Source organism: Pavona decussata, unplaced genomic scaffold (genome assembly GCF_977016875.1).
Source record: "Pavona decussata unplaced genomic scaffold, jaPavDecu1.1 SCAFFOLD_38, whole genome shotgun sequence".
NCBI classification, from domain to species: Eukaryota; Metazoa; Cnidaria; class Anthozoa; order Scleractinia; family Agariciidae; genus Pavona; species Pavona decussata.
The window spans coordinates 5,047,108-5,066,606 of NW_028145460.1; the positions used below are offsets into that span (position 1 = coordinate 5,047,108).

Below are 19,499 nucleotides of genomic sequence, written 5' to 3' on the forward strand. Positions count from 1 at the left end.
TAAGTCCCGTAGAAATGTCATATGGCCTTACCGATGTGTCCACAAGGGTCTAATTGAAGCTTTAACTAATTTACCTATCATTTTCTCATTTTTTTGGACTGAGAAATCAAAAGGCCGATCGATCATCGGCGAAAACTAAAACATATTTTCTTTTAAACGCAGCTGGAAGCAAATGCGTTTTAATTGATGAAGCTTCAACTTGATTGTTTTGCGGTTTGACGCTTTTGTGGACAAAAGTCAACACAGCGATAAACTTTTGACATGCATCTGAGTCATTTAGACCCAGTATCACGCTGTCTTTGAATAGTACACTACAAAATTGATGAGAAGCAGCAGCATTAATCTACCTGCATCAGAAAACAAAAAAAGTTGACCAGTTCACGGGGACATCAAGTTAAGACCGAAATGAGCTTTAAAGCGAGTCTCCTTTGGTGTTTAGCCTTGATTATCATTGTTTTTACAACAAACGGAGCGGGTGAGTAAACAATTCACAGGATTCTATTTTATGGCATAATGAGTTAGTTTGTAGTGGTTGATGCTGACGAACCTTGGTTTTCGGAAAATCTTACACACGTGGCCAAATCTGGGTGTTTTCTTGACATAAATTTAGATGCAGGCTATATTTACTTACTTTTCTCAATAAAGAAGAGCTTCACGTCTTTTTCTTGACCATATCTCGAAAACAGAGGATCTTAGTTGACACAGAACAGCTCAGTGCCATGCAGGACGCAACATTCGAATTTTAAAACGAATCACTTCTTTCGCTCGGCCAAAGCCTGTTATATAGTTTGAGCATTTATCATACCATTTAATGTAATGGAAGTTTTTTGATATACCCGGTGTTTTGCCTGCGTTAAACCGGTGTAGATTTTAATTTGCCGTCCTTTGAAGGAAGCACTGTGCTTCGTGACTGTGATTTGTCAAGCATGTAATCATCCGTGCCAACAGCAGTAAATACTTTTAGATAAACCTTTTCCCCTGTTTCAAGCGGAGTGCCTGCATGCACATTTGACAAGCGTTATGGCTTTTTCTGTTGATAAATTAAAAAAAAAACTGAGAGAATTGACCACGAGGAAGTACTGTTCAACAGCTGTTGCAGGTACACTGTTCTGTTAAAAAAAGGTACACTGTTCTACTGACTTTTTTCCCACCGACTTAAACCACATCATACTGAGTCAACTTTACTGAGGGCTTGGTACCCCTTTCAGCTATCGCTTTGTTTTCTACACTGAATAAACGAATACTTGCATGGACATTTTTCACTGACTCGGTCCGAAGTTCACGGTTGTGTCAATATTCATCATTGTTTATATAAGGGAGTAATAAGGAAAACATTTTGTTTTGGTGCATGTTAAGGAAATACCGAGTCAAAACAAAAGTACTTTCACTTTTAAATCTTTGTAAATTGCAAATCCGGTTAATCTTGTTTTTAGTTTTAATTCAGTAAAGAATGTCGCTAAACCTGGCGTATTTGCTGTCCGGTTATCGAAGGCCGCCCTAAAATCAAATTGTCAGCAAACAGATTCGTCCCTTATCGCGTGCTAAGAAAACATACCTGGAAAGATCACGCAAAAGTTCAGCAGATATCCACGCATTTCTGCTCGCTTTCCACGCTAGTAAAATTAACCTTTCACTTAGTATAATAGCCAAGGTCGACACTCAATGATAAATCATGCTAAACTTCATATTTAAAACTTATCACTGCAAATAAGTAAACTGACAGCCCCCTTTAAAGAATCAAACTACGAGAGTTAAAATTCTCCGCGATTCAAACACACGATGACGAATTTGTGATAATCCCTCGCATTCCAGTCACATGAACCAGCTAGTAGTGAAAGTTTCAATCTCATCTTTTCTTCTGAATTCGGAATTTCCTCTTTGCGTCCCTCTTAATTAGTCGGAATGCAGGAGGCGTGATCAAAGGGATATTTTACGGACATCTTTTGTCAGGGCAGGGGCACCCAACGGATCGTTTCGGTAAATTATCTGTTCGGAAGGTCCTTAATCCCCTACTATTTTCTATAGGGAATTTTCACCTCGAGCTTTCGCGATATGGAAAATTTAAGGCCTAGTGTTGTCGGATTGATAAAAAAAAGTCGTTTCGGGTACCGAATAAAGGTCAGCTAAGTTTTTGGAAAGGAAATAAGACCTAAGGTTTTCGGGAAATGGACAAAAATGCCCTAGTTATTTCGAAAAGACCGAAGTTTCCCTAGAATGACCGAACAGATAGAAATATTATAGCGCAGCCTAAAATGAACCTACAGAGCTTTAAAGGCACTCCAGATAGCCTAAAATAGCGTTTCAAAGGATCTGAGAGAAAACTGTCGTTGGGTGCCCCTGTCAGGGGGCTTGCGCGTTGTCGGGAGCGGCCTTTTACAGCTGTAACTATTTCGGTTTTGTAACAAAACACTAACAGTACTTTGAGTTCCTTCACGTGCAGAGTAACTTGTACAAATGACCTCTTACAATTCCACGCAGTACTGAATGAAAATAGCTGACATCAGACTCAACAGATAAGCATTTTTCTCTCTCGTGCAAGTCATCTTCTTTTCAGTCATTAGCGCCCCATGCAGTAGTGAAAGTGAGCTTCCATAATCATCATGACTCGTGTCGGTTAACTGGGCCATTACTCCTTAAAGTTCAGCAGAGTGTGCATGCGCATTTATACTGTTTATACATTGTGCAGTGACTGATTAACACGTTAATCTGTACTGGTGGTCACTAAATTCGTCACCTGGCTGAGTATCAAGCCTTCCTGTGAATAAAACTGCTTCAAATGTTATCTTCTGCAACCTATACATTTTTGTGGTTTGATATTGTGCTTAAAATCCTCTAGTTCCTCCTTACGGGCTGATATGGTCTGATATGCCGGGACGGTTGCCTAATAAACTACAGGTATCGTCTGATGAAACGTATAGGGCTAAATTCCTGAGATAAACTAAAACAAAGCTATCGATAAAAAATTTGAAATAGAAAGCTTCAAACCCCGCAAAACCTCAAATCGCCCTAAAGTATATTACACGTATCCTTGCAAGTTAAAATGAATTCTGATTGTTTTGATATAAAGATTTAAGTACCGAAGAAGTTTACTTGACTGCGTCGAATTCCAGCAAGATTAACAGCTCTCCAAGAACTGAGATAAGGACTTCCTTAAGGCCAAATGATAAACCACCGGAAGCGTTGGAGCTATGAGCCATGATAGAACTGACTAAATGTCTAAGTCATTTCACAAATATCATTAGTAATGGACTCGTACTCCCGCACTCACAGTGAAGTCCGATTGAACCCCCCCCCCCCCCTTCCGACCCCCGGGACAAAGCTGGGAATTTAACATTGGCCCGGTGTTAAAACGCCGCTAATTTCCCCGTCCCCGGGGTCAAGTAGACTGTTAAAAGCCCAGCATATGAGGGCATCAGTACCGTACTTCAGAACCAAATAAAATACAAATCAGTTTGGCTTTGTTGGTAAAAATCGACATTTTGGCGGACGTAACGTTTTGCGTGGTATCAAAAGATTTTTTATTAAATGTTTAAATTGTCAGCACGTAGTAGATCTTGATTTAGTATCAAACTGGCACAGGTGGTTTGACAGCACATTTAACGAGCTCACTTCTTACCTCTGTGATTCGAGTCTTGAGGGGTTGCTCGACCTGTGCATCCAGTCTTCGATAACAACACGAAAGCGTTGCTAACGAGCCACTTAGGACGCGGAATAGACCATCTTGACTGAGTGACTAAATTCCAATCCGAACCTAGTACGTGTACACTCCGTAACTCAAACGTCTCGTAGAATAAGCTCGGTTTAATTATCTAATTAAATCCAACTAAGTCACATACCCAGTTAGGGAAACGTTTGTGACTGTTGTTATTTAAAACCACATAAAAATTAGAAGGACAAGGACTCGGTTTTGTCCCCGCTTCCGGTCAAACCGACCTTTTTGTTAATTTCCCGCCTCTTCGGCGCCAACGCGTTGTTAAAAGAGCGTTAATAAAACCAGGCTATGGCCGCTATGTTCCGGGGTTCGGGGGACCGGAATTTGAATTGACTGGTGCACTGAAAGAGGATGGCAGTATAGAATGTACCACACTGATAAACGAACATATCGCCCTCTATCAAACTAAATTAAAAACAAAAGGAAAATAAAACTATCATATAATATTATAAACAAAATACTATAAACGTATGTTAAAAACTCCAAATATTTAAAAGTACAACAATTGCTCCACATTTCTAAAAACAATGGATACAAATGAGCTAACTCAGAAATAATGATTTGTCATTAAAAAATTAGCCCTGAAGGGCATAAATTTGAAGGATTTAAGTGAAGCTTGCTTTTCACATCAGGTGGAAAACTGTTCCACACTTGTATAGCCTAAACTAAAATCGTCTTCCACCTTCTCTGACCTGTTCAGTACATGAGCAAGTATCAGGCACTATTATTCAAGGTATTGTGACACTGCCCTAATATGGCCATGGTGCACTGAATCAGTTCGTCGTCCGTAGTCAACACATAACCTGTGATATACGTAATTTCGTGTGTCAACGAGAATTAATGGCAAAATAAAGATCGTCTCCAGTTTTTCTGCGGTAAAACTACTTTGTACAGCAAAATATACGGCACCGGGGACTACTCAGCGGATTTCATTTGAATGATTACATTTTAAGGTTGTATTCATATCCTGATAAAGTGCTTCAGACCGCGTTTATTTCAATGTCGTCACAGATAAGGGTTTTCATCCACAGACTAAAGGTCACTAAACATTATGCTCTGAACGCTTAGAAGGGTGCCCAGTTGACCATTGTTAAGAACTGAACAAAGACAAAACAAACAAAAAACACGACAATTATTCATAAAATGCACCACCCACTGTCACTTTATAAAACGTGATTTCTGGGAAGAAAGGAAAGCAATTGTTATGCCTTTTCGTATTTTTAAACAAACAATGAAACTGGCATTGCCTGTTTGCCTCTCAGGTTTATTTAAGGTGGCCGAACACAGTTTGTGCGCGCTTTACAGATTCTTTTAGTGATGCTAGTAAGCGCGCGCTAGGGTTGTGGTACGCAAATACGGTGGTCGATAAAGTGATCCCTCAATTTCACATGAAATGGATAATAAAGTTAAGTTTTGATCCTAAATAACTAAGTTTCTCGTTCCTGGACTCTTTTTCTTCTCTTTCCGAGCAAAAAAGTCATTCATGAAAATAGTGCAACTGTGTCAGTGTTTTGTAAGTTTTTCTGGATACAAAAAATGGAAAAAATCTAATGAGTACATTTTTTAAAAATAAAGGAAACCTACTATTTATGGACGTTTAATAGTTCGCTGCGTTGCCATGGAAACGGTACTTAGCTCAACAAGACGTAAGAAAATACATTTCTTCTTAGTTAGTCTTACACCATACCAGTTTTGGGCGTCCAGAAATACATAGTTTCCAAATAACGTCTTCTAACACCTGTACCCTAAAAAACTGTATTCAGTTCCGCTATACTGAAGGCAAGCCCCGCCTTCCTTTCACGCCATTGTGAGCGTGAAATGCAAATTTAGACGCCGTTCAGTTGCGGCATGTTGTTGACTTCACCCACCTCTGAAATAATATAATATAACTCAAATTTCACAATATCACCACAACAATATAAGAAATTGGTGTTTAATTCAGTGAACAGGGTTTATTCCTAAAACTTAGCCAATTTTATCAGTAAGGGTCGTTGAAAAAGACGTTTGTTGTTTTCCAGTAATTTACGCTCTTGACGGATTGATTGACAACTGGCCAGGCCCCTTCCATACCAGAATCTCCTGTTTAAGTTAAAATCACCTTGTGCAGCATATGTTATAAAAAGAATCACAGGAACTTAATACTGAATAATTTTGGCCATAGTATTCAAGGATTTCATTCCCACAATCAAAATTTTAAACCACTAAAGAAGAGTCAAGTGTGATCTCTAGGATTGAAATGTTTTTGTTCCACTTTACATGGTCACCAAAGAGTGAAATAGCATATGATTGCTTCCTATTTTTCTTTGGTTTAATTAACCACAGTGGCGAACAACCTCCACACTTCCCCAAGTCAAGCCACAACAATGGAAGCCTCAACATCCGGGAAACCAGTCTCCACTCCATCCACGCGGCATGCCTCTTCCACGAAAGGAATAACGCACATGTCTCCAGAACGCGACGAGCTGTCGCTGTTTAGAGATTTGTTTGATGGCTACGACAAGCGTATCAGGCCGGTGTTGAGGAAGGAAGATAATGTGACTGTGACGCTTGGGATTTCTATGTTTCAGCTGATTGATCTTGTAAGTGGTGTTTGCTTAAGGACGGTGCATACTAATATTGAAGTCTTTTACGCAGTTTATTACTATGCGGGAAAAGTAGATCTTAGCAAGGGCTATTGAAATCCAAAAAGAAAATTGGGGGTAACCACGCATTTTTTGGAGATAAATAAGCAACAGTTATTCTAAAATGCAGTACTGAAAACTAGCAATTTATGGCGTTTTTTTCAAAATTGAAGCTTTATTATCTCTGCAAAATGCATGGTTGTCCCCTATTTTCTTTTCGGGTACCGAAAGCACTTGCTAAGTTCTGTTTTCTCCGCATAGTTTTAGACCACTCAAAAATATCGCTGTACTAGTAGGCACATAGGAAAACCGAGAATCTCGAGATGCGCAGAACGTATGCGCAGTAAAAAAAGTAGGCACCGTCCTTAAGGACGGCTCCTCCTTTTGCAACTGCGCTTTCGTTCTGCGCATCTCGGACTGTTCCGAGAAACTCTTATTTCTTAAGGGCGATTATGGCTATTAATTCAAAGTATTTTTGCGCGGTTTATGACTATGCGGGAAAAGAAGATCTTAGCAAGGGCTATTGAAATTTAAAGATAAATTGTCGTTTAAATTCCACAACGAGTCGTGGACATTTGTTACTGATTTGAATAGCTTTGTCACTTTTAACAACAGTAAACCTAAAATCGCGCTTCGGCAGGAGAGTGATTCTTAGGGAAAAAATCGTTTTCTTTACCATACGTACTGCTGGATACTGATTTAGGGAGAGAAATTTTAAAATTGTGGAAAAAATTTTATTTTGGCTCAGTAAACCGACGTAATTACAAAGACAACATTTGACCGTGCAAAACAATCAACTTTGCAGATACATCAATAGCCGTACGCGCTATAATAAATCACCTGACTGTTGCCCCTTCATTTTCTAACAAATCTGAAGATAATATCCATAAAAAGTATTACGCCTTTATAAAGTGTTACTGGCATGCAAACGGAGGTTGGAGCCCTGAAAGGAGCCGGCCTTCTAGTCATAGTCAACGATATGCAAAGCTCCACCATCGTTCGTCATACCACCGGAACACCGCTATTCTCTTGTGATTATGAGACTACTTTATTTTCGTATGAATAGCTCTTTTTATTCACCTTTTTTACAGGACGAAAGAAATGAAATGATGAAACTGAGCCTCTGGGTGAGACAGGTGAGACTTGAATCAACGGTTTGCTGAAACGTTTAAAATGTCACGGCTTAATCTTCCCCAACCGCAACCTCACCTTGTACAACACAATGTATACTGAAACAGGAAAGCAAATTGTGTTCAGTGTCAAAAAGCTTTCTTTCTAAAGGCAGACTAAAAAATAACAAAGGAAAACTGGTACCCAACATTCAATTACTGCTTTGCATGTGACGTCATGGCGGCCATGTTGGTGGACTGGAACAATGAGATTTTTCTCCTCTGAGAGTTACCTGCCATTTTTATGCAAACTTTGTGGACAAATTTTCTTTTGTTTTGTCCGCCAACATGGCGGCGATGCAAACCACCTATAGATTTCTTTCTAATACTCATACGTTAGTATGTCACGCACAGCCTGACTCAAAATTCAAAGATCATAGAATCGCATTAGAAGAATCTGAAGGTTCACGTTATTATGTGAGTGACTGGGTTGAGGACTACATTTGTTCTCATTTTCGTTAGAAATGGAATAACCCGTTTCTTCGTTGGAATGCAACACATTATGGAGGAATTTCAGAGATAAACGTCAACCCTACAGATATTTGGAAACCAGACTTGGCCCTCTACAACAAGTGAGTACACAGATCTTACAAAATGTGAATTAACTTCTTTTTTTTTTTATTTATTTATTTATTTATTTTTTTATTCATAGCAACGACACATACAAACAATACTACGTTACATGACTATTTGAGTTACACTACTATTACTACATTACATTACATTGCTTGACCTACTTACAGAAATTGTACTTACATTGCTTGTATTCTTTTTAACTAATTACGAAATAAATACACGTGCTACGTCATCCTGCATACGATGCTAACACAACACACACACACACATACACACACACGCACCCCACCCACACATACAAGAGATAATAAAAGATTCCCCTTACTCAACTTTTATACTTAAAGTGCTTCACGCATCGTAGTTGCTGAGAGTGGTCCACTTAGCTCTATATTTTTCGTAATTAGAATTTCTAATGGCTATTTGTCTTTCACATTTAATCTTGCTGTCTAGTAAGGCAAGAAAGACCTTTAAATTTGGAGTCTCAGACTGGTTTCTTGCAAGAAAAACATGATATTTAGCAATAAGAAGATAATGGTTTAACGCGTAGAAGGTGGTCGTTTCAGGTTTGTAACCGTACAGGATTTCAGTATTCCTAGGACTAATGTTGTCAGAGCGCTTAGCATTCCACCACATCATTATGTCTTTCCAAAAGATTTTAACGTCGGGGCATTCGCAAAGCATGTGAATAAGCGTTTCGTTCGGAAAGAGGCAGCGTTCACATTCTGGAGAAGCCTTTATATTCATTTTCAAGAGAGTGATTAGTGGGTATGATGTTATGAATTAGTTTAAATTGGAAGCTCCTCAGTTTGTTTTCGACTGTGACTTTAAAAGGAAGCTCGTATACTGCCTTTACATTCAACCCTTGTTTTCTAAGATTGATTTCAACGATGGGGGGAGAAAAGGATCTTTCTGCAAGCATCACACGGGCTTTTTTTGTAGAGGAGATGTCAAGGGATGGAACTGGTTCGTTATCGCCGTTAGTGAGATTACCTACGATTTCGCTTTTCCAAATTTTAGGGATTGCCGCAAGAACACCTGAACATGATAAGGAAAAGCGATTCCAAGCGCAATGACGTATTGCTTCGGCCAAGAAATGCCAAAAGGTTCTTCTTTGCCTAATCGGCTTTTCAAAGGACCAAGCCAAAGACCCTCTGTTTTAGACTTTTTGATTTTCAAGCCGGAAAGGTCACCGAACTGATCGAGAAGAGTTAGTAGGGACACCGCGGATGAATCGTCCCGAATGAAAGCGGTGGTGTCGTCAGCGTACATACTGAGTTTAGTGATCTTATTTCCGTTTTCAAGTCCTTTGATTGATTCATCGATTCTTATTTGGTGGGCGAGTGGCTCCACAGCTAAAACAAAGAGTAAGCCTGAAAGAGGACAACCCTGTCTAACACCCCTTTGGAGAGAAAAAAATTCCGACGAGTAGCCATTATTTACAACGCAGCTAGAAATGTTGGTGTAAAACGTTTTGATCCAGTTGAGGAAACTTGGACGAAATTCATAGTGTTTAAAGCACTTTAAAGAGAAAGTCCCATTCTAAAGAATCAAAGGCCTTTTCAAAGTCAAGGAAAAGTATCATTCCGTCTTTGTTTTCATATTGTTCAATTATATCCGAAATTAAGCGAATATTTTCACCAATAAATCTACCTTTGATGTATCCTGTTTGATCACTGTTTATCAAGTACGGAAGTACTTTCTCTAAACGTTTCGCAATACATTTGGTTGCTAATTTGTAGTCTGTGTTTAGAAGAGAAATAGGGCGCCAATTTTTTAACAGAAGAGGATCTTTATTTTTTTTTGGGATCAGGGAGATGATTCCTTGACTCTGAGAGATAGAAAGTTCTCCTAGTGAGGCACTGTGATTGAAGCAGTCTATCAAAGGACCAGAAACATCGGGCCAGAAACGAAGGTAAAATTCTTCTGTTAACCCATCTGTGTCAGGAGTCTTGTTAGGTTGAAACGTTTTCAACGCGGCAAGGCATTCCTCTGCGGTTATCAGACCTTCGCAAAGGTCTTGCTTTGTGCTGTCGAGTTTTGGTAAGGGACCGTTCATTTTTTATGAGCATGGGGGGGCTGGTGGGATTTGGGGGGGGGGGGGGGCACGAGAAAAAAAATGGCACTAAAGGGGGGGGCTACCAAAAAAAATTGAGTGAAAGAGGGGGGGTCACCAGCAATAATTGTCTAGTAGGGGAAATTGAAAGTGGCTCAACACAGAAACAGATGAAGAAATTGAATATTATTTCAATTTTATTTGATACGATTTTCCTAACCACTTTTAATTTGTTATAATTTGTACATACTGAGTTCGAAATCTGCATTTTATATTAACAACAACTGAGGAAATGAAGCATATCTGTTGGAAAAGCAATAATGAATATATACTGAAGTAGACACCTATGTTTGTACAAGTTCAAATTAATATAAAAACGTAACATTCTCACTATTGAATCATCCGTGGGGGAGTAGTTTTCTACAAAGTGGTTGTACTCAAAACTATATCAATAGATTGTTTAATGTTCTGTTTAATAGTACTCACTTTTATAAAGGCTCTTGATTAGTAAATTATTTGAACCCAGGAGTATCAGTAGACTCAGTAGTATGCCTAGTGTGAACATCCAGATTAGTTTTAATAATAGAACTGTTGTTGGTGACTTCAGTTGACGGTAAATCTGAGCCGTAAGCCATCTTCAGAGAAGCTTGTAAGTGTCATTTTTAATAGCAGTACTTTAATATCCAGGCGCGTAGGAGGGGGAGTTCGAGGGGTTCGAACAAACCCCCTTTGAAGATCAATAATGGCGGAAGAAAAAGCACAATGAGGAGGTTGAACAACTACATGAGGTGTACCATGCGAGAGAGTAGAATGTCCGCCCTGTTTCTAATGCATATCAAATATGATATGCCTGTCAATCTTGACGAGATAGCCAATTTGTTCGAAGGCCTACACCCGTGAATGGAGCAGTTTACCAGCTTGGTGTATGACTATCAGCAGATCGAATAGTTATCAGAACCTGACAGGGCGCGGAATGTACATTGAACTTTCTTGTTTAAGTTGAAACAATTATGCCGTAGAAATGATGTATATAGCTTAAAAAGCTGCTGTAAAACAAATTTGTGATTTGCCTAAAATAGGTCTCAAAATGCAGGAAATGAGGTTTCTGGGAACCTAGATTTTCAAAAATTTCCGGGGGAGCATGCCCCCGGACCCCCCTAGTAAGAGCGCCTCCGGCGCTCAACAAGATTTGGGGCTCAACAAACACCCCTATCTAACCCTTACCTACGCGCCTGATATCTGTGTGTCCGCTGTTTTTTTCTGTTTAATATGACTTGTAATCGTTGATTAGTATGCTTCGATCCGTATTTTGTTAGTCAGATCTGTACGTGTATTAATTGTTTCTACTCGAAGGGGAGTAATTTCACGTTAACCATTTCCTTGATTAATTTTTATAGTTCCTTTGAGAATCTAAATGGAAATTTAGGGTTTGCCGCAGCCGTAAACGTGTTGCTATCTATAAAACGTTTTTTTAAACAAGGGAAATCTGTACCTAAGCAGAGAACGGTAACTTTTTAATAGTACTGTAAAGAAATCACAGTAACAATTAAATTTATCTTTGATATAAACAGTACATAAGCGTTTTGTTAAAGTTAGGAGTATGATTTGTTTCTGGTTGGGCAGGAGGGGGGGGGGGGGGTCATCAGAAAAAAATAGTTTCTACTTGGGGGGGGCCATGTGGAAAAAAATTGCATGCTAGGGGGGGGGGGGGTCATACAGTTTCGTAGTGGCAATTAAATGAACAGTCCCTAAGGATTCACAATCGAAAAAGGTAGAAAAGCGTTCAGCTGAAAGCTGGTTTTGAGAGGTGTAAAGCTGATTGTGAAAATTTTTCATGGCGGTTAATATAGTTTTTGGATCCTCTACAGTGCTACCGTCAGGTGTCTTCAGCTTTGTTATATGTTTCTTTACATAACTTCTTTTTTCTAAGTTAAAAAAGTATTTGTTGCATTTTTCTCCTAATTCATACCATCTAGCCCTACTCCGGATAATAGACCCTTTAGCTTTTTGCACGGCAATTTCATCTAATTCGATCTTGAGTTTTCTAGCCTTGTTTACAAGGGAGCTATTTTCTGGGGTTTCGTCGATACGTGAGTTGATTTTCTCTAGCTTTTGGAGGAGGTTCAATTCCGAACTTCTTTCAGCGTTGGCTTTCTTTTTCGCAAAACGAATTGCAAATATCCGGATCTCCATTTTCAACATTTCCCAAAATAACCTTTTATCAGCAACATCCTTGTGTTCTTGGGCGGCGTGTTTGATGATGAAGCTCATTTTTGTGACGAAATCTTCATTTCCTAAGAGTGAATTATTAAATTTCCAGTAGCCTGGGCCTCTTTCTTCTTGTTTGTCTTCAGGCTAGATCGAGATGGTGACAGGGGAGTGATCTGAATCATGATAGGCGGAAATGTCGGTTTTCGAAACGCGGCATAATAAATGCTTCGAGATGAGCCAGAAATCCAGTCTACATTTGATTTTCCCGGAGCTATTTCTCCACGTAAACTGTGTATCATGTGGATGTTGTTAATATGAATTAACTACTATCTCAATGTGCGGTTGTCACATAAATGGCAAGTGCTACTTTTTAAGCGCCAAAGATAGATTTATAAATATTACAAAAACAATAGCAATAAAAACGAAACGAAATAAAGTAAAAGCAACGAAAACAACAACAACAATAGCAGCAACAATAGCGACAGCAATTAATCCCAGACCACCCTTATTTGGGTCTTATTTCCCGAGTGCTATACCTCCCGAGTTCGTTGGGCAGCCGTTGGATGTAATCCTTGCAAAGCGACATCTACTTGTAACTCGGTTTGACAATCATTCCCCCGCGGTAGGAAGCTATTTCCTGAGGTCAAACAAAGGGCTTTTGTTTATTTATTTTTTATAGATAAACCTAGATCTTTGTGCATCATTGTAATATTTGCATCTTAAATAAAGCATGTACTGTTATGTTAAGATTGACAGATTTCTACAAACGAAAAAACGGTACTCGGAGAAGTACTGTAGCTTCACCGAATTACTCGCTGATCTTGCCACCTATCCGCATAATTGAATGCAAGGGACACGTGTTTAACTATCCTTTTTACAATCTGTGTATGTTATTTCTCCACAGCGCAGATGGAAGCTCTGATGGCTCTCTGGAGAGGTTTAAACAACAGATAAAAGTAGACAGTGATGGCAACAACCTCTGGCTTGCTCCAATAATTCTTCTTAGTTCGTGCACAATCTACGTGAAATATTTCCCCTTCGATGAGCAACACTGTGAGTTGAAATTTGGATCTTGGACGTACGACGGTTTTCATATGGATTTGGTGAAAGAGGCAGATGAAGCTGAGAGCGCAAAATTTTCGAAAAATGGCGAGTGGGAGTTGGTCGGAGTTCCTTGCAAAAGAAATGTCATAAAATACGTGTGCTGTGATGCTCCCTATCCAGACGTCACTTATACTGTGAAGATTCGCAGAAGAACTCTTTTCTTTTTCTTCAACATGATCATTCCTTGTCTTGTTATTGTAGGTAAGAAACTATGGCTAACAAAAAACCGTCAGTTTCGAGATTATCTTTCAATGTTTATGTCCGCAGAGATCTGGTCAAGTGAAATGACGTTGCCCTTGCTAAAAATAGAAATGTTCAATTGACAAAGTAAAATAGAGGTGGCTAGTCTCCTAAGTTTTACCACTGGAAATTTCTCTGAAATTAAAATGGAAGTGAAAGAAAAGAAGCCACGAACAGGAAAGCCAAAATGAGCTAAATCTGATTGGAACGTAAAAATATCTTACCTCTGAGAGCAAGTCGCTTATATCACGGAGAAACACAGAAGAAACTTCTTTTTCTTTAACATGGTCATTTCATTTAAGGCACAACTTTTGTCAAATTGAGATGAACTTCTGTCCTCGCTTCTTGTATGGTTGTCCAACGTGAAATGATCTGACAAATTATAGTTTCACCTCATTATCTTGAAAAACCACTTTAAAAAACAACCATACCAAAGTGGAATCGCGAAACCAATTCTGATTGCGTAGGATGGGGGACGCTGGATAAATCATTTTATGGGTCATTTTGGACCCTGTTAGACCCTTCTGAAATAACAAAAGTAACAAGAACCCGATTTCTCTTAATAGAAAAACCCACCTCTTTAACCATTGAGGTAAAAAGAAAAAGGGACGGTGGGCGTCACGTTCTCCCGACTTAAGTAGCGACTTTAAGATACGACGACGGCAACGCCAACGAAAATGTCGCTTGAAAATTTGAGTTCGCGTTACTTGTACTACTTTTCAATTGTTGCAATTCGCTCAACTTGTACAATGTGCCCATACTATCCAATAACAGAACAGGAGGTAACGGCGTTCAACGGTTGAGACAGAGGATGAAAAATTTACCGTCATGTGCTTACGTTCTGCACACAATCTTGAATTTGGTTATCTCACGTTGTTGTTTTGAAGATTACGGCGAAGAAATGTACCAAAATTTATAACGCACTTGCAGGACCTTTGTTTTTCTCATTTAATCCTATTGTTTTTTGAGGTTTTTGTTGCCGTCTCCGTAGTAGCTTCTTAAACTCCCTAATATCTTGGGTAAAACCGCCAGGAGAATATGCCTTTTATGTCTACACTCGACTGAAAAAGCGTTGTCCCGTGCAGAGTGTGAATGATGGACCTGATAGAATTATAGTGTGATCGTAAAGGCATGCGCATTGTCATGTGTTTCTCTCGGCCGTACTGTCCATATTAAACTCAAATTTTATTTTTGTCTCAGCCCTGACTATGCTGTCATTCTACCTTCCTCCTGACTCCGGTGAACGCCTCTCATTGGTCATCACCAATCTTCTTGCCATGACTGTGTTTATGCTGCTGGTGGCCGAGGTTATTCCACCCACATCAGATGCAGTGTCAATCATATCCACCTTCTATTCCTGCTGTATCTTTGAGGTTTGTTTCCCAGTTTCAGTAATCAGTATATTTTTGGTGTTTTTTTTTCTAAGAGCGTGACGACCAAAAGGCACAACAGACAAACCTTTACTCACGGGGACATCTATAGCATGGACATTTCTCTATCCCTATTGTATATATAGGGATATGCATCTGTTAATGACAGACGCTTCAGTATTTGAAAGAGAAGTAAAATTCCTGGCAGAAATCCCAAAGAACTGATTACGTTTGTCGCCAAAAACAACTTCAAGAAAGGGATTCAATTCTTAGATATATTTGTGTGAAACGGCCGGTACCATCTTAGTTGGTAAAAGTTGCTATATCATATGAAACTGAGGTACTCCATAAAACTGCTACGATTAGTTTAATTAAAAACTGTTTGGTTTTATCAACAGAGTTGATAAGGTAATTTGGCAACCGTAAAGAGATTTCTCTTCATGGTGGCCAAATTACCTGGGTCCAGTTGTTCAAAGGCCGGATAACTTTATCCAGGGGATAAGTCACTATCCGTCAGTTTCAAACTGTGCAAAGATTTCAGTATTTCCTCTTGTACAAGCGAATATTCACACTCTAACTACAGTTTAGTTTGGGAGTGTACGAAAACCTTGGACAACGTTTAGCGTGAAGTATATTTAAGACCCTGAATAGTGCCTTATCCAGCGGATAAAGTTATCCGGCCTTTGAACAACTGGGGCCTGGTCAACTCTGTTGATAAAACCAACCATCCACTCCCCACCAACGCAGCTTCTGATCACAGTTTCTTTAGAAACTAAACCCCCAGTACAATTCACTGTGAGCTGGGCCTTTTCCATCATGCATTGTTGCTTTAGAAATAAGAACAAAAGAATAATTAAATGAATGTAGTGCAGTAATGCAGGCCCATAGCAGGGGGAGGGGCAGGGGGGGCTTAAGCCCCCCCCCCTTCCCCAGAATTTTAGGAAATTAAAAAACAATGTGCCAAAAAATGATAATTAAAACAGATTAATGTGCACTGATCAATCAGTCTTGAACTCTGATGCTGCAAGTGCCTTTTCACAATCTTCAATAATTTGTTTACTACCTGTCAGTTTCTTTCGCTAGCAGTTTGTTTTTATATACAACGGAACCGAAGGCACTCCTACCTTGTGAATCGGAAATAAGAACCAAAAGGGATCGAAATCAACCCATCTAAAAACGGTGAAAGTTGTTGAAATAAACTACTTGTTTATTTTAAGACATCCGCTCATTGATAGCAATATAAATGCCCTTAGTTTATAACAATTTAGTGCTCACGCGTTGTCGAAAGCCACACAAATATGTCCTCTCAAGAGCAAAATTTTCCTGCAGTCGGATTCTCACTGCCCGATTCCAAATTTAAAAACAGAAAGAAAAATTTGTCCTTGTTTGTTTACGTCCTCCTTCAAACGTGAAATCAGGAAATTTCACGTGGTAGTCCGCGTACAAAAAAAACGGCAAAGAAATGTACCAAAAAGTGTGATGCAGGTGCAAAGTTATTGATTTGCTTACTAAATCTACTGCCCTTTTTTATGTCCTCGTTGCATCTTAAACTCCCTAATCTGCCTGTTTTTTGGGCTGACGGGCCGGGGGAAAGCAGTTTTGTTTAACCATTTTGCTCGGCCCCCCTAGTTGTTTTAGCCTTGCTACGGGCCTGTAATGTAAAGGTGCAATACGGAGAACACTGCACATAAAAATATAACGTTAACTAACAATTAAAAGCAATATGAACTGGACAATAAACAATAGATTCGTCAACTGATGAAATTATACTCGTAAGTTGTGAAAACTCTTCTTGTTTTCATTCTGTGGTGCTATTTACAGGTCGGCATTGCTCTTATTGGAACGTGCGTGGTTCTCAAATATCACTTCAACAACCCAGTGATTCACAAGATGCCTGACTGGCTGCGTTTTGTCGTTCTTCGATGCTTGGGAAAAATCTTCCACAAGAAACTCCGTGATGACGGAAACCCTCTGGAAACCGGAAGCCCATTTGAAAAACGGAAACTCTCAGCCTTGAGGACAGAGAATGGATACATCGAAACCTTGATTCCCAGGAAGATCTCTGGGTTGTCCAGCGGAAGATGGTCCACTGAGAACAGGGCTCGAGGGGCGTCAGAGGATAGGGATACTGGGGAGACCTTCTTGGAACATGGCACTCCTGAAGAGTTTGATGATCGGAGTTACCTGACAAAAGCCATTACCTATAAACAAGGGACAATTGCTAACGCTTTGGAAAAGTTGGTCGAGGCAAAAGAAGCGGAAGACGAAGAAGGAAAACAAAGAGAAGAATGGATGATGGCCGCATCCATCATGGACTCGTTCTTTATGTGGATTTTCTTTTTCACTTTCGTTGGCTCGCTTGTTGCACTGTTTATACAGCTTCCAAAATACGATTAGTGCGCTCGCATGGAGAAGAGAATCCGATAGGTTCTATTTGATTGGGGGGGGGGGGGGGGGAAGTAATCTGATGAAGAGTGGAAACAAAACTGTTTCGTGGAAATGAGATAAAATAACTGGCTTAAGGTTCGCTTCAAGGGGCGCGTTTGCTGGTGTTAATCGAGAAGTGGTCACATATGTAAAGAGGTTTCATAAACTAAAAAATGCACGATATTTCTTTATTCGCCGCCTATCAATGCATATTATCAGCTTATAATTACTTTTGTATCAATTTTTATAAATCTAAGTTTTTAAAAGGTGTTTTATTCTTTTATTTTAGAGATCCATTGATTTCGTTGACTCTGGATTGAAAAATTCGATGCAATGTCATTAATCTAAAAGGAAATAGTTAAAATCGTGATTTAATCCTGTTATATTACATTTTATTCTATTTTTCCTGTTAATTTCTCTCAAGGTTTGCTTACACTGGTCACTACTGATCAACGTGACTGGCTGCTTAAATTTATCGCCGATGAAAAAGTGAAAAGTAGAGAGACTTTTTACTGATCAAAAGGTAAAGATTTTATAGCATTCTAGATTTTACCAGTTTTCATTAAAGTGACTTAGAAGCTTGAACGTTCAAGAATTAGACTCCCCAAACAAACAGACATCTCTTTTTACAGTGCATTGTAACCCTTTAATTAAGCCTCACTATCAACAAGTACATTCTCCTTACCGTCATCACATATTTCTTATGTTACTATTTAGGAGAATTTGAGTAAATATAAAGATAGTTTACTTGTTTGTGATCATTTCCTTTATTCTCATGGCCTCTCACTTTATTAATTATTTAAATTATTGGGAGAAATTTGATGCTGGTCATTGTTAGGGTTTAAATGGTTAATGAGACTGTGCTTTGACTCTTCAGTTCTTAGCTCCAGAAAATTTTGGTTGATGAAGCCTGACAAACGTCTTTGTTACATGTTTTTTTCGGCATTTTTGGCCTTGACCGTACACAGACCACAATAGATTTTGAAATGTGTTGGAGCAACCGACCAATAGAAATGTTCCAGTTAAGACTGATTCAACTGTAGTGTGAACGTTAAAGCAAAGGATTGTGCACGGTTGCGGCCCTTCGGCAACATGAATTGCAACACCATTGTTATCATGGCAACTAGTCCCTCAATAAACTACGGTTGTACACTGTTTAGCTCTGTTTGTTCACAGCATTGTCTCAGTCTTTCGACGTGTTTTGAATGGTCACATTCGTGAGAAGTGATCAGTGAAGTTCCATGCACTGTTAGGGTTCGTCTGTTCTTTTCAGGTCGTTGTATTTAATTATTGTGATTTATGCAGGGTGATTTTTACAGTTGTAAACACTTGGCTACATTTTTAAATTTAAATTTTATTGAGATCGTAAAAATAATGAATTAAATAATGATTTTTTTGATTATATGAATTAATAATTTTGTTAGTATTAGGTGGCGTAGCTAGATACTAGTTCCTTAAATTTATTGGAGTACTGCCATTGTAACACTAAAACGACGCCGAGAGTACTCCGTCTCTCAAATTCCCGTCCAAGAATGAAAACTTTCAATGGTAACAATTACACATTAGAAAAGGAGCACATACCAGTACATTGCTTTTATGTTGCGAAAAAAAGTCTTTTGTGACATTTTTAGATCCTTTTTCTTTTACAGTTAGTTAAAAAGGGATTTTAATTCCACAGAGATTAAGGAACGGGTCCTTCACCATTTCGTCAATTAAAGGAGTATATTTTTTTTGATCGATTCTGCAACATTTTCGACGCTGCCCTTCCCCCTCCCGATCCTCAGTTTCAAACAAACGTTTTCTTAATTATTTCAGTGCCTCGTTCATACATCCACCAGTTGGCAGTACTCCTTATCAATGCCAAAGGTTAGCGCATGTAAACGATTCACCAGCACTGTATTGTAGTATAACTTTAGAATAGCTGCTAGTCACTGCACATTAAAAAATAAATTTCTTGCAATTATTTAGCATGATTCAATAGTTGGCCTTTCTTCGTAGACTTTTTTAGGCAGAGTT

General features: G+C 39.0%; 1 protein-coding gene across 1 annotated transcript; it reads left to right on the forward strand.

Annotated features, from left to right (window-relative positions):
* Positions 1–280: 280 nt before the first annotated feature.
* On the forward strand, positions 281–18,064 carry LOC146483769 (neuronal acetylcholine receptor subunit alpha-10-like). The gene is made up of 7 exons (XM_085105948.1): positions 281–475; positions 6,035–6,291; positions 7,425–7,469; positions 7,965–8,074; positions 13,247–13,647; positions 14,887–15,059; positions 16,878–18,064. Exons 1-7 carry the CDS (start codon positions 406–408, stop codon positions 17,451–17,453), a joined length of 1,632 nt encoding a protein of 543 aa, XP_084962074.1. The 5' UTR covers positions 281–405; the 3' UTR covers positions 17,454–18,064.
* Positions 18,065–19,499: the final 1,435 nt, after the last annotated feature.